At 39.6% G+C, this 21,561-nt stretch overlaps 3 protein-coding genes across 4 annotated transcripts in view; 2 read left to right on the plus strand and 1 right to left on the minus strand.

Annotated features, from left to right (window-relative positions):
* The first annotated feature begins 341 nt into the window (after positions 1–341).
* Positions 342–3,888, plus strand: LOC122661240 (WRKY transcription factor 44-like). The gene is made up of 5 exons (XM_043856587.1): positions 342–876; positions 1,051–1,182; positions 1,709–2,442; positions 2,793–2,951; positions 3,340–3,888. Exons 1-5 carry the CDS (start codon positions 661–663, stop codon positions 3,530–3,532), a joined length of 1,434 nt encoding a protein of 477 aa, XP_043712522.1. The 5' UTR covers positions 342–660; the 3' UTR covers positions 3,533–3,888.
* A 2,452-nt stretch (positions 3,889–6,340) lies between these two features.
* Positions 6,341–9,594, plus strand: LOC122661251 (probable serine/threonine-protein kinase PBL7). Its single transcript, XM_043856598.1, has 5 exons — positions 6,341–6,511; positions 7,532–7,725; positions 8,089–8,278; positions 8,443–8,834; positions 9,223–9,594. Exons 1-5 carry the CDS (start codon positions 6,412–6,414, stop codon positions 9,487–9,489), a joined length of 1,143 nt encoding a protein of 380 aa, XP_043712533.1. The 5' UTR covers positions 6,341–6,411; the 3' UTR covers positions 9,490–9,594.
* A 1,180-nt stretch (positions 9,595–10,774) lies between these two features.
* LOC122671168 (TBC1 domain family member 9-like) overlaps positions 10,775–21,561 on the minus strand; it is a 34,396-nt gene continuing 23,609 nt past the window's right edge. Inside the window, exons 13-19 of one of the 2 annotated variants that reach the window (XM_043868273.1) lie at positions 21,332–21,401; positions 18,410–18,490; positions 16,950–17,051; positions 12,905–13,029; positions 12,310–12,403; positions 11,042–11,201; positions 10,775–10,975 (exon numbers count right to left, since the gene is read on the minus strand). In XM_043868273.1, coding sequence (XP_043724208.1) covers positions 11,094–11,201; positions 12,310–12,403; positions 12,905–13,029; positions 16,950–17,051; positions 18,410–18,490; positions 21,332–21,401 — 580 coding nt within the window. In that variant the 3' untranslated portion in view covers positions 10,775–10,975; positions 11,042–11,093. Of the gene's footprint in view, positions 10,976–11,041; positions 11,202–12,308; positions 12,404–12,904; positions 13,040–16,949; positions 17,052–18,409; positions 18,491–21,331; positions 21,402–21,561 lie in introns of those variants that run through there. The other variant, XM_043868279.1, reaches the window with a different exon arrangement.

The raw sequence follows: 21,561 nt of genomic DNA on the forward strand, positions 1-21,561 counted from the left end.
GTAGTTTTTACATATGCATTATGCTTTCTCAAAAACAGATTTTACATTTATCTGAAACCACAAGTGTATGGATTTACTAGTTGAATTTGTGTATCACATCAGAGCTTTCATTTTAGTCAGCAGCAATTGTTGTTATGTCTGTAGCATGGTTTTCAATACTCAAAAACGGAAATGGATTATATGTCATGGGTGTAATAGCTGGTTGTGGTATAGTAGGTACTCCAAATCCAAATACTTGTGGTTGTGGTATAGTAGGTACTCCAAATCCAAATACTTGAGCCCAAGTGATTAGGAAATCCTAGAGATTTGCAAAATCTAGAAACTGGAAATATATCCATATCGCATTTATGTGTGTATTTGTATACAGCATTGCTACGTTGGCATTTTAGCCTCTTATAATACTAGTGTTTACTAATTTTTGGCAGGTCTGTAGGAGTCCATTTTGAGCTTAAAAATGCCGGAGCCAATACAACAAGAATCAACTTCTCAAACGGCTAATTACCATCGTCCTATATGACGTTCCTCTCGCAGTTGCTCCCATCTTACTCCCCTCTATGGGGATCCAGATCAGCGGCTGGTTGTACTTCAAAAATTATTGGAATTAGTGGCAGGTCATGAACCAAAAGACCTGGAAGATTGACGCTGTTTATTTCATTTGAAATGGAAGTTAAAGATGCAGAGAGGATGGTTATAGCCAAACCAATTCCTTCAAGACCTTGTTCCAGTTTTAGCTCCTTCTCAGAGCTCCTTGCAGGCGCCATTAATGCCTCGCCTCCTTCATATTCTGAAACAGTAGTTGCCGCTATCAGACCCAAGACAGTGAGGTTCAAACCAGTGGCAAATCGTGCTTTGGGCAGTGGGGTGGCTTCATCTCAGGTTTTTCCCTTTTCTTGTTTCACATATTTCTTATCGTTCCCTTTTTTTTTTTCTTTTTTTTGTGTGTGGGGTGGGGTGGGGGAAGGAGGGATTGGAATTGGTCTTTATTTTTGGGGTTGTTTGCTGTCAGAAAATCTGCTCCCCTGATACTTGCAGTTTTCCAAATTTTTTCAGGGAGAGGTATCTGAAGCAGCAGGTCGTGATTCATGTAACAAGGCTTCAGAACAAAGCAGCAAACCTGCTGTGGTATACAAACCTTTGGCAAAGGTTGTATCAAGGACAACTGCTTCTCTCTTGGCAAATCAGGTTTCTCTCTCTCTCCTCTGTGTGTGTGTGGGGGGGGGGGAGGGAAGATACCATGCTAGAGTGGTCATCTAGAGCCTGTTCATGCTAGAACTTCCCTCTTTTGGCAGCTTGGAGAATGATATTTTGCTGATCCAGGCCAAAATTCAGATGATTCATTTTTCAATGTGCTAGTTCATATTACCTGAACTTTCTGTTGAATTGACAATTTTTTTCTTGTAATTATTAATTATTAACGTGCCAAGAAAACTGATCCATTGCCATATGATGGGGTTAGTAGAGTGTAATAAAGTGAAACAAATGGGGGTTTTCCACTGAAGCTGCCGTCTGTAAGATTAGTAGGTCGTCCATATTTTTACAGTTAGGCGATTCAACTGTTAAACCCAGAATGATGTATGCATATGTTTGAAATCATCAACTCGGGTGTTTGCCCAAAAGGGAAAAAAACCACCTTTGCTTCTTTGCTTTGTAAGAGTTGAGGGGGAAAATGAGAGACTAAAATGGCATCACAAAATTTTGTTTTTTCCAGGGAAACTTTGATATCATTCATCAGAAAGCACTAGCACTGGGGCAGGCACAGTTTCAACATGAAGACCAAGCAAAACACAATTTGGTAACCAATTTGCCTTCAAATCCTAGTCAGAAATTACAATCACAAGTGGAAATAAGTCACGCAAGTGAGTCAAAGATGACATCGCAGAACCTGGAAGATAATCAAAAGGGTATTGTACCCACTGCTAGTGGGGATCGACCTTCTTATGATGGATATAACTGGAGAAAGTATGGTCAGAAGCAAGTCAAAGGAAGTGAATACCCTAGAAGTTACTATAAATGCACACACCCAAATTGCCCTGTGAAAAAGAAGGTTGAGCGATCATTTGATGGGCAGATAGCAGAAATTGTCTACAAGGGTGAGCACAATCATTCAAAGCCTCAGCCTCCTAAACGGCCGTCATTAGGAACACAAGAACACGGGTTTGTATCTGATGGGACTGGCCAAGATACCAGCAATCCCTTATGGAGTAACACACTCAATGAGCTTAATGAAGGATCTGAAGGTCATATAGAGAATCAGAATGAAGTTGGCCTGTCGGTATATCCTACTTATCCAGAAAAAGGTCTAAATTCTTATGATCCTGCTGCAACAGATGCATTTAATAGTGGTATTGGGACTCCTGATAATTCCTGTGGCCTTAGTGGGGACATTGAAGACAGAACCAGGGGAGTTGATGCAGATGACACTGAACCTAAGTCTAAGCGGAGGTAAGAGCTTAATTGAATTTTGAATAGCTTGTGTACAAAATGAGAACCACTTTCTGCTGTTCCTTAGATCTGCAGAGAGTCTTTACCATACATCGCAAGAAATGATTTCACTATATTATTCAAGGAAAATCAATATCTGGTATCTGCTAAGAACTTATAGAAGAGGTTGCTTTACCTAGTTTGAGGATTTTTTAGTGTCTATATACTAAGAGATTTGTTTGAAACTTGGTAAGCTTATGAGTGGGTTTGCTCATTTGTGGAAGTATGTCACTATACTAATATCTTTCCTTGTTTTGTGTTTCATGGATGGATGCCATTATTGATGTTGGTATCTGCTTTCTTTCCTTCAGGAAAAATGAGCATCAATCTGATGACCAGTCTGTACTAGGCGAAAGTGTAAGAGAACCTCGGGTTGTTGTGCAAAATTCCACGGACTCTGAGATTATTGGTGATGGCTTTCGTTGGCGAAAATATGGGCAAAAAGTTGTGAAGGGAAATCCGTACCCCAGGTTAGTACTCAAACTTTCAAAATTAAATTGACTTTTCCTCCTTCTGTGGTCCATATCCTAGGTTGACTTGTACCTAATAAGTGCCTTCTAATGATGAAGCTTTCACCCTTCCAATGGTGTGCCCCTTTTGTCTATGAAATCATCATGTGAACAATGCTAGGGATATATTTATGTGTTGCATGAAGGAATAGTTGCACAAGGATGCAATTGCATGTTTACCATGATTTTTTTAAATAATTTCTAAGTTTCTCCTGTTTGTGTTTCTTTCAAATTTAGTATTTTTCTGTCTCATAGATTTGTGCCTTTTTGTTGCTAGATTCTTATTTTGTTTTCTTCTTTTGAGTTATACTAACGTACAGTAATATTTGTTCTTGTCTTGTTCTTGCAGAAGTTACTACCGATGTACTAGTCTCAAATGCAATGTGCGCAAGCACGTGGAGAGGGCATTGGATGATCCTACAGCTTTCATCACAAAATATGAAGGAAAGCATAACCATGATATGCCCGTCACTAGGAACCTGAATCCAGTGGGCTCTGACCCAGATTCACTAGCTCCTGCTAACAAATCCCAGAGGAAATAATTTAGCAATTGGCTATTGAACTGACAAACAAAGTCAGGAAAAGTTACAGAACACCAGAAGAATAAGATTTTCTGTCCACTGTTGGTTACAACCAACCACATGGGGCCTTGGTCAAGCTATTAGATGTCCATGTTTTAGTTCAATCTCATAGACTTTTTTCCCTGTAAAGGTTTTTCCATGAAAGTGGTTTTGTCTGTGGATATAGATCTGTCTAATGGGTGGAGTGGCTTGTCCAGAGTTCTCTTTTTCCAGTTCCTGTTTAGCTTCTAGTGAATTTTCTTATTTAATTTTGCCACTTCCTGTATTACCTTACATACCTTCCTTTAAGCATCTTCAATATATACAAGTTTTAAGTTTTGTTTTCAAATTTTCACCGTATCTCATTGTGTTCTCAAGCTGGCAAAAAGGCACAGGTGAGTAAATTTCATTTTATGTATATCAGAGCAGTTCAGCAAGTCACATGAGCTGAATGCCATCTCATAGATTGGTAAGAAATCTATCTACATGTATACACTATTGTTACGTGCATGCATACAACATCTAATCATGTATAAAAATGGATTCATAAGCCACATTGTATGGTAAGGTGGTTGTTGTCTAGCACCTTCTCGTGAGATTTGATGAATGACTAATGCATTCATTTTGTGTTCTACAAAGAGAGCAACTGACCTCTGGTCCAGATATGCCAAAAGGGACAGCATTTTTCTCTCTCATCACTGAATGTAGTTTCTTCTTTCCTTTTCTCGTCTTCCTCTCTTCCTCCTCTTTCCCCTGCTCCTCCTCCTTGTTCTTCGTTTTCTCCTTCTGCTCTACTCTTCTTTCCCCCTTCTCCTTCTTGTTCTTCTTCCCTATTGTATAGGACCTTAGCTTTCTGTTGGAGTAACAGAAAGTAATATGATTTCTCTGACTGAAACTATGACCTTTTATTTCTTTGGTTTATGTATTAAGATGAGTAAAAATTCTAGACCCCATTTTCCTGTACAGCCATCTAGGATGGAATCTCCTACAAAGGCATCTAGTTTTGCCACTTGGCATGTCAGATAGGATTGAAATTTGGTGGATATGTTGACCCCAAGATCCCCGCTCCCTCGCCAAAACAGTATTCTACTACTGGGGCAAGTCTAACTATTGAAAAATCCATGATTACAAAGAGAATACATGGGGTGTGCCCATCAAGGATATGGTGGTTGGATTTATAACTATATTTTGCTCATTAGAGGAATGTACATCCAGTCATACTTCAATTCATTACAATCTTTTAAGTGGCCTTTGAAATAATCAAAACAATCTCTCTCTCTCTTTCTCATATGAAATTACCTCCTCGCTATCCTTCTATGTACGAATCTACTCCGTCGCACCTCATTGGTGTGTTCCTTTATGCCGCTTGTTCAAAGAACCCTCTCCCTTATGCTTAGAATTTAACATCAGATCTATAAGATCACTCTCACATGTTCCATTCTCATGCTCATGGTGAGAGATAAGTGTACAAAAGAGTGAATGGTTTTTATTTTCCCAGGAGGATGAGAATACATACATGGGTTTGGTGTAGAGCGACTTGTGAGTCCCATATGTTAGGTTAGGTTAGGTTAGGGTCTCTATTCTCTCATGTTACTCAGTTGTACAGCTTTAACTCTTCCTCAAGTCTCTGGTATGGAAGCAAGCTAATGTCTCCTTCCTAAAATAAAGAATCACGCCGTTTGGATCGTTGGACATTAGGTAGGGAAAATTAAAACATAAAGATGAAAGCTGATTCCTGATTTGGATTGGAAACGGCAAACGCCGATCCTGATTCCAGCTGATTTGCACTGCTACTGGTAGGCCTTGTCGGACTCAAGCACCAATCGATTTATAATCAAACATTTTCCGGTGTAAAGCCAATGTTGTGACCGACCTCTTTTGCCTTATTATACCCAGTTTACGGTACGTTTATAGTTTAATTAGTCAATTAGCCCCATTTAAACCCTAATAAGCCTGATTATGGATCACCAATCAAATAGCAATAATGCGTCTATGCTACGGGTGCAAGTTTGGACCTCTCAGTCCGAGCCCGCATTGACCTACCGTGAGCCAGAACAAGGCCTAGGTTGAGATGCCTTGGCCTTGAGGGCAAGCTAGGATTGGGAATTTCTGGCCTTGAATCAGGGGTGGGCCTGGCCAGGGTTGAGACCTCGAGCTGAGTCAAGCCGAGTCTGGCCCAACTCAGTTCAGCCCATCCCAATCCCTGCATCTCCCTTCCCCCTCCCCAGTCAAGACCAATTAGGGTCAGTCCAGCCCAACCTTTGAGTGTGTGTCAAGGTTTGAATTTTCAGGTCCTAGACGCAGGTAATGGGACTCAACTCTCAAGATTAGGCTGAGGTTTTAAAATGCCCGACCTAACTCGACCTATTGCAACTCTAGTTTATGCCTATCGAACCTTAAATTGGTAGGGACCAATCAGACCCGTTGAAAACCGACCAGGAATCGGTCAAACCGGTTGACACCCTTAGTTTAGCGCTTTTATCCTTTTCCGTTGCCGATTTATTTTTTATCTGATTTGGGAATCGGTCAGAACCGATCCGGATTCCGATCCTGTTTCTTTAAACCATGCTTTGAAGTTTGAAGCAGCGCTTTCAATCAGATCGCCTCTCGAGGAACCCAAGGGAAAGGGAAGAGATGTTCTGCCAAATGGCCTAAACACCCAAATACATAAATCGAAGAACCTCCAAAAATACCCATTTCTCTAATTAATGGGAAATCAATTAATAATAATAAATATAAAGATGAAGGAATATTAAAAAGCGATATTTTGTCCTTCTTTCTCTCTGTCTGTCACGGTGTTTTAGCTCTCTCGATCACCTGGTTTGGTTGCTTTGGTAGGAAAAGGCAGAGGAAGAGGGGTCATGGGTTGGTTTCCCTGTTCTGGAAATTCGATAGAGAAAACGAAGAAGAAGAAGAAGCAGCAGACGATAGAGGATCAGATCCAACCCACTTCAGCTTCTGGTATTTCTTCCAATTCCTTTGCCTTACTTATTCGAAAAACATTTAACAACCCTCCATTTCACTCCATTTGGAGATAATCACCTGAGTCCCAACTGCCCAAACCCCAACGCCCAACCTGGGTTCTGGGGATTTCTCTCTCCTGGGTGATTTTGAATCTATCAAAATAGTGTCGATTGGATGATCTTCAGCGTCCTCATTTTGGGTTTTCACTTGTTCTGCGGATTTGCTTAAATTCCTCTAGGATGCCTTGGTGCTTCTCGACTAGAATTTTTCGTTCATTCAGTCTGAAATCGTCTCTCTCTCTCTCTCTCTCTCTCTCTCTCTCTCTCTCTCTTTCTTTCTTGTATAGGTTCGTCGATGAATGGTTGTGCTGTTCAATTGATTTTGAGAATAGTGATTCGTCTCTTGTGAGGGTATGTTTGGATTGCCTTCTGATAATGTTAGTCCCATGGAACTTCAGGTTCCTACTTTTTTTTCTCCCCCTCTCTGGTTCTCACGCTCCCTTCTGTTAGGCTCAGATATCGTCATTGTCATTTGTGATCGAGTGGTTCAAGTTTGGGTTTTCCTGAAGTTTCTTGTAAACGAGCAGTTAACTCTTCTAAATGATAGAGATAGTCTCCGTTCTTCTTCTCGTCTTCTTGATTGCTTTGTAGGGAAGTAGCTCCCGGCTTAGCTTGTATTATTCTTCTTCGTTAAATTTTGTGGTTATTCTTAAGAAAACGATCAGAAAGGCGTTCCACATTTTCCTTTCCTTTTTTTGGTTTTATTATTTATCTATTTATTTTATTTTTGTTGACGGAAACAGCATTGGGTACCCTTAAGCAGAGAATATTTTGTTTGTGTTGCATGGTTGGAGAAATCTGAGCTCAAACCATTCTTCGTTTCTCTCTTTCGTTTTTTCTTGATTGTTCTCTGAGTCTTTCATGGCAATATTAACTTTGCCTTCTTGTTAGAATCAAATCAGAACACGATTTTGTTTGTTTATGTAAGTTATGGTATTTTCATGCCCCTTTATTGCAGATAAGTTGAAGGTAAATCCCCCATTCGATGTAAAGAAGGAGCCACCCAAGGATGGAGGATCCAATTACATTGCAGCACAGACACTTACATTCCGTGAATTGGCTGCAGCAACAAAGAATTTTAGAGAAGATTGTCTCGTGGGTGAGGGAGGTTTCGGTAGAGTTTATAAGGGACGATTGGAGAGTACTAACCAGGTTGGTCTACTTTATCAGGTCTTGATTCTTATACTATTATAAGGTTATTTTTGGAGTTTTCAGCTGTTGTAATCTTATTGCTGAATGTCTAATGTCTCTATTTGCTGAATTCCCTTTGGAGCTTTGAAGTATCTGTATTTGTTGTAGAAGCCTGGAGCTTCTGTTCTTGTAATCCTATTACTAAACTTTCCCTCCTTAGTGTGTTTCCTTTGGAGTTTTGAAGTATCTGCATTTATTGGTGTTCACTGTTCTAGATATCCCTCATGAGTCAAGCTTTTGATTGTCAGCATCGAGTGGACTTTACCTCCACCCGCTATTGATTTTTTTATCTACGTAATAGGTTTTGGTGTTTTTTGAATGTAGGTTGTGGCTATCAAGCAGCTTGATCGAAGTGGCTTGCAAGGGAACAGGGAATTCCTTGTTGAAGTGTTGATGTTGAGTTTACTTCACCATCCTAACCTTGTTAATTTGATTGGGTACTGTGCTGAAGGAGATCAGAGACTTCTCGTTTACGAGTACATGCCATTGGGTTCCTTGGAAGACCATCTACATGGATATATATATATATATATATATATGCCAAGCCTAACTGCTTTTTCCCTTACCATCATGAGAGCTGTTCTGCAATCTTTTCTTTTACATGCTTTTGGTACAGCAAAGGATGAGTATTCATCTTGTGCACTAGTAGAAATCCATCTCATACGCTTTGTTTTTCAGACCTTCCACCAGATAAGAAACAACTCGACTGGAATACAAGGATGAAAATAGCCAGTGGTGCAGCAAAGGGCTTGGAGTATTTGCATGATAAGGCGAATCCCCCTGTTATATACCGTGATTTAAAATGCTCAAATATATTGCTTGGTGAGGGTTATCATCCCAAGCTGTCTGATTTTGGCTTGGCCAAAATTGGGCCTGTTGGGGATAAGACCCATGTCTCCACTAGGGTGATGGGCACATACGGATATTGTGCACCAGAATATGCAATGACAGGTCAACTTACGCTGAAATCTGATGTTTATAGCTTTGGGGTTGTTCTTTTGGAGATCATCACGGGAAGGAAAGCGATTGACAATTCAAAATCTGCTGCAGAGCACAATTTGGTTGCATGGGTAAGAGCACTTTCTTATTCTTGCCTTAATCTCTTTGATGTCTTATCAACTTGGACGTAGTCACTTTCCTTGATGAAGTATCTGATGTCGCTAGTAATATTAGACTAATGTTGCCGGACTGCTAAAATGGATTAAGACTCACTGAATGAGGAGATTTACATCCTCCATCCAGTGTTGGTGGAAGTAATGATGTCGAGTGTCCAGTTGAGTCAAAAGAGGATTTATCCAAAGTTAAAAACGAAAAACTGTAGAGGTTGCAGGTTCTTATTCTAGCCAGCTATTGTTACGTAGGCTCTGTTTGTTTCCAGGTAAAAATCCTGTGTAAAAGGAGAATTTTTAGGTAAAATCCTAGTTTTTTGTATTGATTTTTCCTGCAAAATTTTTTCAGGCACGACCACTGTTCAAAGATCGGAGGAAGTTCCCACAAATGGCTGATCCTATGCTCCAGGGCCAATATCCTATGAGGGGCTTGTACCAAGCGCTTGCTGTTGCTGCAATGTGTGTTCAGGAGCAACCCACCATGCGTCCTCTCATAGCTGATGTGGTTACTGCTCTGTCTTACCTTGCCTCGCATGCACATGACTCTGAAAGTGAACCAGTTCAAAGCTCTCGAATGGCCCACCATATTCCTCGAACAAGGGACAATGACTGGTAACTTCATGGTGGTAGTAATGGGTATGAGAGGGATCAAGCCAGAATATTTACTCGATACTACTCAAAACCATTGCTGAGTGTAGAGTTTCCTCTGCCAAACATGGCTGCTAATGATGGTTTGTTTTTTTTGTGATCAACATCGTTGATCACATGCATCAGAGCTCTCACTGGTATGTATATTGGCTGGCAAGTAGTGGGTCCTGCTTATCAAATTTTGTATCTACCCCCAGATAAACAGGTGCCTTCCCCACCCTTATTTCTGTACGATATTACCAGAAATTTGAGTTCTGCCATCTTTTTCCTCTCCTGTCGGTGTACATGTGAGCTTAGTCCTTCTATCTATGTTTTCATCTAGACCTTGGTGTCTCTTATAGTTTAATTGAATTTAGTTTATTATATTTGCAGCCATCCTCATTTTTTCCGTTTCCCATGCAACCGCCGCACTGCACACTTTTAGAGAAGTAGAGAGGATTATTTTCCCACACCCACATCCATGCCCATGGAATCCACGCTCTCTCCACATTCGATGTCTCTTGGTGGGAAACTACACTCTGTTGCTATTTCTTCTCCTTATATTGATAATTAGGTCATTTTGACCATGGGTTTTCTTGTTTTCATTGCTTTTTTTTTTTTCTTTTTTTTTTTTTTTGATAATTTTATTGATTAAGATTTTAATTAATTTATAGTATATTAATAAAAATTAACTTGGGATTAGATAATGTGAACATATCCACTTAACTGCCCATTCTCACAAGTAAATCATTTAATAGTTGTCACCAGCCATATTGATACCCTTGAAATTGAACAATTGTAAATCAAATGCCCTCGTATCTGCCCTCGGTTCTGTACCAGAAACAAATCAATAATGGTGAGATAGTTACACTGGCTAACGGCTATGCCCACCAAAAAGGCTGGCTGCGTACATTATGACCCTCCTCAGACTCCATGAACGTTTGCGCCTTACACTAGTGCATGTACATGAGATGAATTTTTTACAATGGTATTACCCACCGTGGCCCTTTCTGTATGCAAGGGAGACGCTAGAAGCCTTCTCTTTTGGTTAGAAAGTTGAGCTATACAATGAAGTTGAGAACATTCAATTTTCCTCCACATTGACAGGCGAGAGCTGAAAGGACTTTAATAACTAATGAGCAAGTGCCAAGCAAGCAATGGTAATACATGTAATGAGCAAATATGCAAGTTAAAAGATGGCAGACTCTACCTGTAAATTTTGGATTTTACCTGGAAAGCGTGGAGGCAATTTGAGGATTAAGGAGTAAAAAGTGAGAGAAAAAACTTAAAACTTAATTTTTCTCTTCTATTATTAATAAATGAACAGCAAATAATGATGGCCCTGGCACTATATTGATTCTGTCTAACAAATTACAAACAGGAAGACTCGATATTTTTAGCTCTATGGATTAACATTGATACAGATTTCATACCCAAACTGGAGGATGTGTATTTATACAAATACAAGCTCATGCAGGGAAAACCCCATCTAGTACAGAATCATAGGATCTGAGAAAATTAGCCTGAATGGATGGATGGAAATCAACTTGGGAAGCTCTCGAATCAAGTCTCAAATTGATCCTCAATTGTTTTCTATTTATCTTGCTCTTGCTGGCCATTCATGTCCTGTGGCATAACTGTGCTCTGAATTGACTCATTGGAGTTGCCCTCACTTGGATCCTCACCATTTCTCAATTTCCCCTGTTACATTCAATAAATCAACGCATATTACATCCAAAAAGGAAGTTCTTCAGCATATTATCCATCACTAAGCCATAATTTTAAATTCAAGAAATTAACTCAGTAAGTTGATTAGCTGTCAATAGGGAATTAGTAATTACTGATGAAATACAAAAGAATATAATTAGTATATTTCATTCACGTACTTCTTGGATGGCAGAATAAAAGAGGGGAGAATAAAGAGAGAGGGAATGAGAATAACGAAATCATAGAGAAGAGAGATCCAAGGAAGAAAAAAGTAGATGATGATAAACAAGTAAGGAGTTGCCGGGGTTTGGGGCAGTGCTTTTGAAAGGATTGATAACCACCCCCCCCCCCCTTTTTTTATTTTTATAAACTGCCTAATATGTTGAGAGCAAAGAGCTCACCTATCCACTTGTTGATCCACCAAGGCGAGCAACCAATCCAAAGGGAATGAAAGGAAGGCAGAAAAATCGCATGCAGAAAGATAGAGAGAGAGAGAGAGGAAGGGAGAGAGAATCAGAATTGAAAAGCAGGGTGGAGAGACAATTGGAGAGATAAAGAAACAATACAGACTGGGTGAGAGAACAAATCATAGGGGACAAGAGAATGGAGAAAGGGAAAGTCTCAGAGAGAGGTCATTGAGAAACGAAACCATAACATTAGACCAATGAATCAGGTTATGACAAGGAGTTGTAGGGTTGGGATTTTTAACCAGAAAAAGGAAGAACACAAGCACATGCGCTACACCACGCACAAACGCACGCACACACATGCACACGCATGCACAACATGCCTGCATGTGCACATACACATGCACCAGATTTTAAGTTTTTTTCTTTTATAATTTAAACAAGTAGATGGGCCGGCAAGGGGGAGTTGTAGAGGTTGGCTGATTGCTGATTTTAAATTCTTTCTATGATTTAAACCTGTAGGGATGAGTTGGCCGATTTTAAGGTTTTCTTTTATAATCTAAATCCAACATAATGAGTGAGGGCAACCTCCCAAGTCCCAGGTGGATTGGCAAAGTTTTCCTATCCAATTGGTTGATCCTCCAAGTTAAAAACCAATCCAAAGGAAGTCAATAGGACAAACCAAAAAATCTAACCTTGTTCCTGTCACGCCAGGCAAGTCCAAATGGTCTAGAAAGCAAACCGACTTTTCTTGTGGGTATGTCCTGTACAGGTTCCTGATGCACCGATCTACAACACATACAACCTTCAATAAACAGCAATTGTACGAGGCATGATTTATGGAGAGGAAGAACAGTATCTAATGTTATTCCTCTTTGTTTCCTTTTTTTTTTATTTTCTATTTTTCTTATATAGAACATCAGTATCTAAAACTCTAAACCAAGTACAAATAAACCCCATGCCCATAAAAGAAACAATACACCTATTTTACACTTTGTGAGCACAAAATAGGTTCCTCTCCCCATGCATGTTTTTTCCTTCTTTTGGAAACACTGATGTTCACAGATATAGTCATCAGCGATCCAGAGAGCATTTATAACAAAGGAAAAGGCTACGCACGCCGCCAGGATGCTCAGCATGTGTCATCCTCTCCACCCCCCCCCTTCTGGAAAAGACCCCCTTGCCCTCCTATGTCCAGCCTTGTGATTGGTGTATGACGCTAGCGAACCGAAAGCTGGTGGCATACCCAACCCTCTCCCTTATAACAATTAAATAATTTCAGAAATGTACCTGGGAGATTGTAGTGCTTTAACTTGGCCAGATTGGTATTGCAACGTAGCTTCCAGCATTGTTTCTGCCATGACTGCCCGCTTTTCCATTTGTGCAAGTGATGCCATGGCCTCCTCATATTTTTCCTGCATCCATCTGGTTCTTGTAAGACTAGACTAGATAAAAAATGAAAAACAGAATATTAGAGGAGACACTATATCTAGAAATCTCAGTTTAGTGCAGCTGGAGAGCCACAGAACCCTACCAAACTACAAGGGCAAACCACATGAGCAATGAACAACAAGGCTAAGCATCTCTTGGTATTAAAATACAAGGAATTGGAAGAAGGAGCTGTTTCTGTATCATTCTGTTGAATAATGTAAACCAGAATACCGTGGGGGTATTCTGGTTTTTTTGGGAAGTTTATTTTATGTTTTAAGTCTGTTTTGTTACTGCCTAGCTATGTCGGCTATGGCAGGGGTATTTTAGTCCTGTATTTTTATTGTTAAGCATTATAAATAAGGTACCTGGGTGATCACAATCGATCATTCAAGCTCTCTCAATTCTGGTTTTGAAAATCGAGGTGGTCTTAAAACCCTAGCTCTGATACCATGTTCGAAACCAGAATATCAGAACCAGAATTGAGAAAGCTTGAATGATCGATTGTGATCACCCAGGCACCTTTATTTATAATGCTTAACAATAAAAATACAGGACTAAAATACCCCTGCCATAGCCGACATAGCTAGGCAGTAACAAAACAAACTTAAAGCATAAAATAAACTTCCCAAAAAGACCAGAATACCCCCCACAGTATTCTGGTTTACATTATTCAACAAATTCTTAAAAAAATTTAAGGCAAAAGGTTTGGTCTAGATTGACCTTTGCCAAATTTTCAGACTCAAATTCAATCATTTACCCCCACCCCATGCATGTCCATGCCCCCCCCCAGTAGTCCTGTCCTTTTGGTAATTCCTAGACGATGCTTTGTTTTGCCACTTGGCCAACTCCAAAATACTGGACGTGTGAGCAGGTGGTCTACTTGTCTACAAAATTTCGGCTCCATCGGAGCTGCCACATGGAAGAGCTGAATGCATACCCATGGCTTCCTTGTACAGGCCTGCCAAGCATGATTATCGCTCCCAAATTTAAAAAGGACAAACCTTTCCATTGTTTAGGGTTGCAATGGATTTGCAAGCAACAACAGCAGGAGCATTATGGACACCGTGGTGATCACTAACCAGTAGTGACCAAAAAGCAAGAGTGTAAATTTTGGACCAGACTCTGGACCCACCCAATAGCTTATTGGGCCGGTTCTGAAACAATTGATTAGGTTGTGTGTCCGGGCCAACGAGACCATGTCTCATGGGGTTCATTCTTACAGCTCATAGCCAATCTAATCTCCCCCCACCATACCCCCTCCAGCTTTCGCAACATGCTCGCATTCGTTCAATTACAACCGGAGGTTTTCATCTTTGCCACCGTTGTTAAAGCTTGTGCTAGCGAAGATGCCGTCAATCAAGACAGAGAGAAGTGATGCTTTTCTGCCTCCATGGCGGAGATTGCCATCCTTTTACTCTTGGGTTACCAGCCCTGGAGATGACTGAAGACAATAGAGGAACTGAGGAAGAGGCAAAGAGCCAAACCTTGTGAAGGTGAAGGGAGGAGAACTGGATCTGGTCTGTTTTTTGATATTCTATTGCAGTTTATTATTGATTATTCTGGTTAGTTCTCAATCCTACCTTATATGTTGGATTCAAACCTCGACTTTCCAATCAAGTTAAGCTCTCTCTCTCTCTCTCTCTCTCTGTTTTCTCCTCTCTGTGATACTCTTTTTTTCGCCTTTTCTGTGGGCTGTTGCAGGTATTGAATCAAGGTAATTTGTAGCTGCTGTAGGGCGGGAACAGTCCTGATCTACCTCACATTCTGGTTTGTAAGTAAAATAATCTGTTTTTACATCTCAAATCCTGATATTAGTTACTGAACACTTCTATCTGATGGTAGAATTGTTAGTCAGTTTCAGATTCATATTCTGTGTAAACCAGTATTGTTTTGTCAGTCTATTTCATATTCTGTTACTTTGTTTCTATTCATATTCCTGCCTTGCTTAGTAAAATAAACCAGGATCTGAAACCAGTACCAGCGATTGTGAAGAGAGAGAGAATGGGAGAGAGGATGTGGTGAACACGATAGAATCAGTCTGTCTATCGTGGACTGCCTATGATGTTTTTATATTAGCAAATAAGGAGTAAACCTTGTACAAGACCAAGACCAAGACCAAAAGTAGACTTCAACAAGGAAACTAAATATATCCTAACAAGGAAACTAAGACTAACAACTACATCACAATAGGGACTTAGGGACACACCCCCTATCGTGAGTAGTCTGTAACACAGATCTGATCTCTGCTATTCTTTTCTCTGATTTTTATATTTGGAATTATGTTTAGCTCTACATCTGTTAATTACAACAGAACTTCCCTGTCAATTGAATCAGCTTACTATTATTCTGCCATTACTTGACTGTAACATGCATTAGTTTTCCAAGGAACCTCTGCATCTGGGATTTATTACAGTATGGGTTCTCAGTTTGCATTAAGACCTAGGGACACTACCATTAGAGTAATTCAATCAAATGGGATCCTCAATGCCATTAACTATAATTTAGAACTTCTTGCCCGGTGCCTGGGGCCGATTAGCAACCGGAACCGGCCCACCATTAGTCAATGGTCCTGGATCTCGGTTTTGGAACTGGTTAGCTTATGGCCCAGTTTTGGTCCCGATCCCTTAGGGCCGGAACCGTTAAAGGAACCAGACCAATAGCCCAGAACTAGACCAATTTACACCCCTACCATAAAGCAGAGTTACTGATGAAGAACCAGGGAAGTAACATGGACTTGGTAATCATGGATTTATTTGGAGGCTATTTTCAAATGTTAAAAAATAGGTGATAATTATATTTCTATGGAGTTAATATTACTATAATGGTCTTCCTTAAGGATTATCTAGGTCTATGTTAATTCTGTATTTTTTGGTAAATCCAGTCTTTACTATTTATAGTATGTCTCATTCTACTTCTTGTTCAATTTAGTTCTCTTTAATTTGAGTAGTTTAGAAAGTTCAGATGAGATGGTAATTTACAGTATTTGGATTTCTCATTTTAGGTGGAGCTTTAAGTGACAATTTTAAATATAGTGCTACAAGTCAGAAACATGGACATGTTAATTTTGTTCCTTTTTTGAGGAAGGCACATGATTGGAGATTAATAAAATTTTGTTTATAGCAATCTCTCTTCTCTTATCTTCACATAACCTGTGTGGCAATTTATCTTCACTAATCTTGTTCATCCCTCTTCATATTCCTGTTCTTCTTTTTTCTATTAGAGTTCTTCCCTCTTCATCAATTTCTTGGAAAACCTAATTCACGTTCACCTCATCTGGCTTCTAAAAGCTATTTCAAACCCTGTAATATTTGCTCTAGGATAGTAAGGTTCCTATAGCATTACCTATTTCACCCTCAACATCTATTACCTCAACATATTCTCTAATATGGGCCTGCCGCTTCTATAATATGTGGCAATGACAATGGGCAAATAAAACCAAGAGCTTTTTGGTCACCAAATTGTTTAGGATTTGTTATGATTATTGCCAGGGTCTGATCATTGCCAGGGTCAGGGTCAGGGTCAGCGTCACCTCTGATGAAGAAAATTTTCTACGGCCCAGACTCACCAGGTCCAGGTCAGATTAGCTTATGAAATGGGCAAGTCCCTCAAATGCTTGGCGGGGTGGTTCAGGTTAGGGATGGGCAATATTTAATGCTGCTCATAAATTGGAAAAATCTGCCCCAAACTTGATCTGTTGCATCATTTTGATACTAAGCAACCCTGCCTGAGCTTTTACTTAAAGAAATACAGATGGTCTTTTTTCTGCCCACAGTATATGCATAACTGACAATCATATTCAAAATCTGTGAAGATTGGCATCAGTTTCATCAACCTATCAGCTCAGAGATATTCACATGGGAAACACCTCCAATCATTCAAAACCACCAGTGTGTTAAGAACGAACCTGAAGGATGTTGGCAGCATATCTTTGAGCAGCCGCATCTTGCTCAGCAAATCTACGAGCATCTTCGGTCACCTTTTGTTCTTGTTCCATCCGCATTAGAACCTGTGTTAAAATTGGACCAATAATAAATTAACATGAGAAAAAAAATAGCAATAATATATGGTTAGACCAGGACAAAACCACTGAACAGGGAAAAAGATAATTTCAGAGTTGTTAAAGCTTTTAAAATGCATAAGATTATAAAGTCACTGTACAAACCATTTAAGCATCTTTTTCAAGTTTTATTCTTGGAGTTTCCTAAGCAGGGAAATGGAAAGGAAATATCAACAGGAATAAAAGGGTGGGGGTAGGTAAGTTCAGCAAGTTCTAACATTGAATCCAAAGCCAATCAGGCAGTAAAATTAAAACGGAAGAAAGTTTAACTTTTAGTCATGTACAATCACTCCTGCATAATTCCCATTTGTAAGGGAATTACATTAGCTACAAGTATCCTGAACAAATACCACAGGAAATGCATTCCTTGCAAGTTGCAATTATGTAACATCGTACAGAAAGTATGAGGAGAGGTGTCGTAGTGCTACCTCCATCATTGAGCGCATCAAAGGATGGGTAAGAGAGATTCAGTTACCCTCCAAGATTGGCAGGTTGGAATCCCCTAGGAATACCTTAATTCTACAGTGTTTTGGCCTTGTGTCTACAGATGCAAAGCTGAAACGGCCCCTCCCTATCTATTGGTGTCCCCCGGTTCTATCTGTGAAGCTTAATGTAGATGGAGCCTGCAAAGGAAACCCCGGACTTGGTGCTGGAGGAGGGGTGATTAGGGATTAGAGTGGCATGGTGCTGGCAGCCTTTGCAAATTCCTATGGGGAGTGCACTAATTCCATGGCGGAACTCAGAGCGTTAAGGGACGGCTTGGAATTATGCCAGGAGCTCGGCCTTAAGGACGTGGTGGTAAACTCTGACTCGGCTACTGCAGTTAGTATAGTCAACCTCAAGAGATGTAACTTATGGAAGGGATGGTACTGGTTCCAAGATGTTTTGGCACTTGTCTCTTGGACTCGGGCCACTGTGTCTTTTGCCTTTCGGGAAAGCAACAGAGCGGCAGACTGGCTGGCTAGGCACGCTTGTGATACAGGCGCTTCCTTCACCTACCACCAGGACAGCCTGCCTGGGGGGGGGATTTGCAAGTATTATTAGGGAAGACAAGGCTGGTATGCCGGTCTTCAGGTTCTAGCACAGGGGCTTGCTTGTATGGGGAGCTTCACTAAGAGAGTCTCTGAGCGATTAAGTGATCTGGTTTGGGGTAAGGCGGGCTGTCCCCCCCTTGTATTCTTTGATTCTTTTTGGTTAATTAATAAAATACTAGGGGCTGCCCCGGGTCCCAGATAATATTCGGGTTTTTAAAAAAAAAAAAAAACATCGTACAGAAAGGGACAACAGATAAGAGGATGGATAAAAACCTGAAGCATTGCACGTTCTTGTTCCTGCTTATCTGCAATAGCCTGCTGCAGTTCAGCTACCTCTTGCTCCAACTGCTCAACCTGTAAAGCAGAAAAGAGATCATCTGGTCTTTTAAGCAATAAAGCTAGGTTAATTGTTCACGTAAATAGATTTTCTCGCAAGAAGTGGGAAGGGAGAGGTAGAGAGAAGAACAAACAAGAACTGCCAAGAATGCCAGAATTCAGCCTTAGAACATCTGTTTTTGCAGATATAGCCTGTTAGGTAGTTTTCCAATAATAGCGTTCATATTTGTTTTACTCCACTTTATTCCTTGTTATTCCATTAAGGACACTTGTGCACCTTTCTATTATGTTGTATTTACATGATTTGGACTGTAAAGAAAGTAGAATTTCAAAACACATAGCCGTCCATGCTCAGAGAATAATATTCCCTAAGCCGGCAGAATCTGCCACATGGGAGTAAATAGGCACTGAAATTTTGTGTACAGTTCCACCTCAGCCCCGAGGCACTTCGCCAAAGGCAGAACAAAGCTTTGAAAAGTAGTGAAAGTTAACACGCTGAAAAATGATTTGCGGGCTGAAAATAAGAACGTGAAAGTCAAATAGACAGCAGGCAGTACAGTTCAGTTGTGCCAAAAAAAACAGATAGTGACCAGTCCAGTGGGTCCCAATCTACTCAATTGTCAGAACGGAAACATCAGCATTCATCAAGCTCAAAATAGCTGAGCAACCAAAAAAAAAAGCTTCCCAACAACCCCTGCTTGGAAACCTTTTCCTCAAAAACACAAGGTGCTAAGAAATTCCATTTGCATATCCTCGTGATTCAGTAGACATTCTCATTCAATTAGTATAATCGTAATCAATTTAAATATTATAAAAACATCAAACAATGAAAAGAAACAACTATGGAATAAGATTAGAAGAACCATAGATTTTCATTACTAGTAAAATGAGATGGGTGTGAATAAGATCAAGTGAAAATAGCCAAAAGTGCAACAAAAAAAACACACATTATATTGACAATTAACTCTAAGGATTTGGTTGTAATGTGAATTGTTGTGGACCCCATTCCTTTTCTTTTCTTTCTTTTCTTTTTTTTTTGGGGGGGGGGGGTGACATTTTCACTTAAATGACTTCCACTTGCAAAAAATTAAAGAGGAAAATACTTTCTATGTCATGTTCCGCACATATTTGTCAGACCACTCTACATCAACTCTACTTCCAAGTAAATACGCCCATTGAAAAAATTCTTTATCATTTTCGTTTTCATTTCACCTTCCTTAATTTGAAAGATGATTTTTTTATGTTACGCACTGCAGCTCAGATATAACCTAACAGCATTGCAGGTGTGTCAAAAGACTTAATTATTTGAAAAGCATCTAAGTATTGAGCAATTCAGATTCTCCACAGTCAACTCAAGAGGGATCTTTCCCTTGTGTTTTGGCCACAACTTTTTTCATGTGGAAACAGAATTATATTTCATCATTTTTATTTAGTTTTTGGCTCTATTGTTTGCATTGTACTTTTTTTTTCCAAACATGGTACCAAGTTATCTTGATGGTATTTAGATAGTTAGGTTTAAATCAAACTATCAAAGTTAGAGGTCCACGATGTACAGGATTTTTTATATGTAAGCTTTCCACTACTTGTTTGTCATATATTAATGGAAATATTTGCTTACCCGTTTAGAAGTTCTACCAAAATCCTGTAGAAGGTTTGATATTTTCATAAGATAGGAATGCTTTTAGAGGGATACTGGATTGATTTGAACAAATTAATTCATCTACCATTTCAGTCTTCAGTGATTATGTTTGCTGATTCATTCTTGTTTCCTCATAGCCTACAACCAGTAAGCAAAAGCCCCATCATTCCGTAGTCCAGACACGAATTTCAATAATCCAACAATCTTTCACCTCATTCCAACAATAAACCCAAATACACACTACGTAGAATCTGTTCACCTTTAATCTACACAAATTCAGTTCAAATCCCCTAAACCTGTACCTACACCTCTAAACCTGTATGCTTTCAAGGCTTCAACTTTACCATAAATTTAAACTAAGACAATGCGGTATCTGCCATTATTTAAGCACCAAAACCTTGTATTTACAACCAGCCAACCTCTAAACCCTAATCAGTGGTCTAATCTCTAGCTTCCATAAGCTAGTTTACTGATTTTTATGCAGATTCATTTTCCATGTTAACCAGAGCAGCTGAGGTGGCCAATCTCATACCAAATAGCCAAACCAATTTAATTAGTTAGCACCCATCTTAACAGTGATATGTCAGCTTCATGGCCATTGGCCAACCAGTACTGTACACTTAATACATTAAATGTTTGGAAGTAAACTAATGAAGGCATGCAAAGCAATACAATGAGAAAGAAAAATATGTCCAAAATCCCTAATGAAGTGTACATAGGCATGCAAAGCAAATACAAGTTTATAATCAGACATAAATTTGAGTTGAAATCATGCTGCATTTTGAGGATTTAAGCCACACAGTACATGCTGCTTTCAAATTTAACATGATGACCAACATAGTTGTCAAGGCGGCAGCCAGGGACCTAGGTGACCATATCGTGAATAGGAAAAACATCCATTTAGGTTTGGATCTTAGGGCTTATACTTCATGACTAACTTCGTAATGTCATGGAGTATATCATTGCATTGTAATATAGTGTACAATATCATATATATGAAATAAATTAGTGGATGAATATGGTGCCACAGCCTAGGTCAATAGCTCACCAAGGCGCACAAGGTGATGTCTTGCCCACCTAGACGAGCACCATATTCACTAAAATAAGGTGGTCTCACTCCTTGGTCATCCCAACTCACCTTGACAACTATTATGACCACAAAACTGAAACATAGAACATTGAACAAATAATTATTTTGTCTGAACATGCTTTAGATATACCCTTGCACTTAATTGCCGGCGGTTATCCTGCTTAACCATCTCCATGAGTGCTGTCTCCAGCTCTTCAGCTCTGCAAAGATCAGGATCCATGTTGAACTTCTGTAATCTAATAAATGATAGTTAAGAAAAATATAATGTCACAAGAGAAATATATCAAATTATAATCAGGGAAGTTGTTCTCAGAATTTCCACTTGGACATATTTTAGACATCATTCAGCACTTAAGTCTA

The sequence above is a fragment of the Telopea speciosissima genome, chromosome 1 (assembly GCF_018873765.1).
Source record: "Telopea speciosissima isolate NSW1024214 ecotype Mountain lineage chromosome 1, Tspe_v1, whole genome shotgun sequence".
Taxonomy (NCBI): domain Eukaryota; kingdom Viridiplantae; phylum Streptophyta; class Magnoliopsida; order Proteales; family Proteaceae; genus Telopea; species Telopea speciosissima.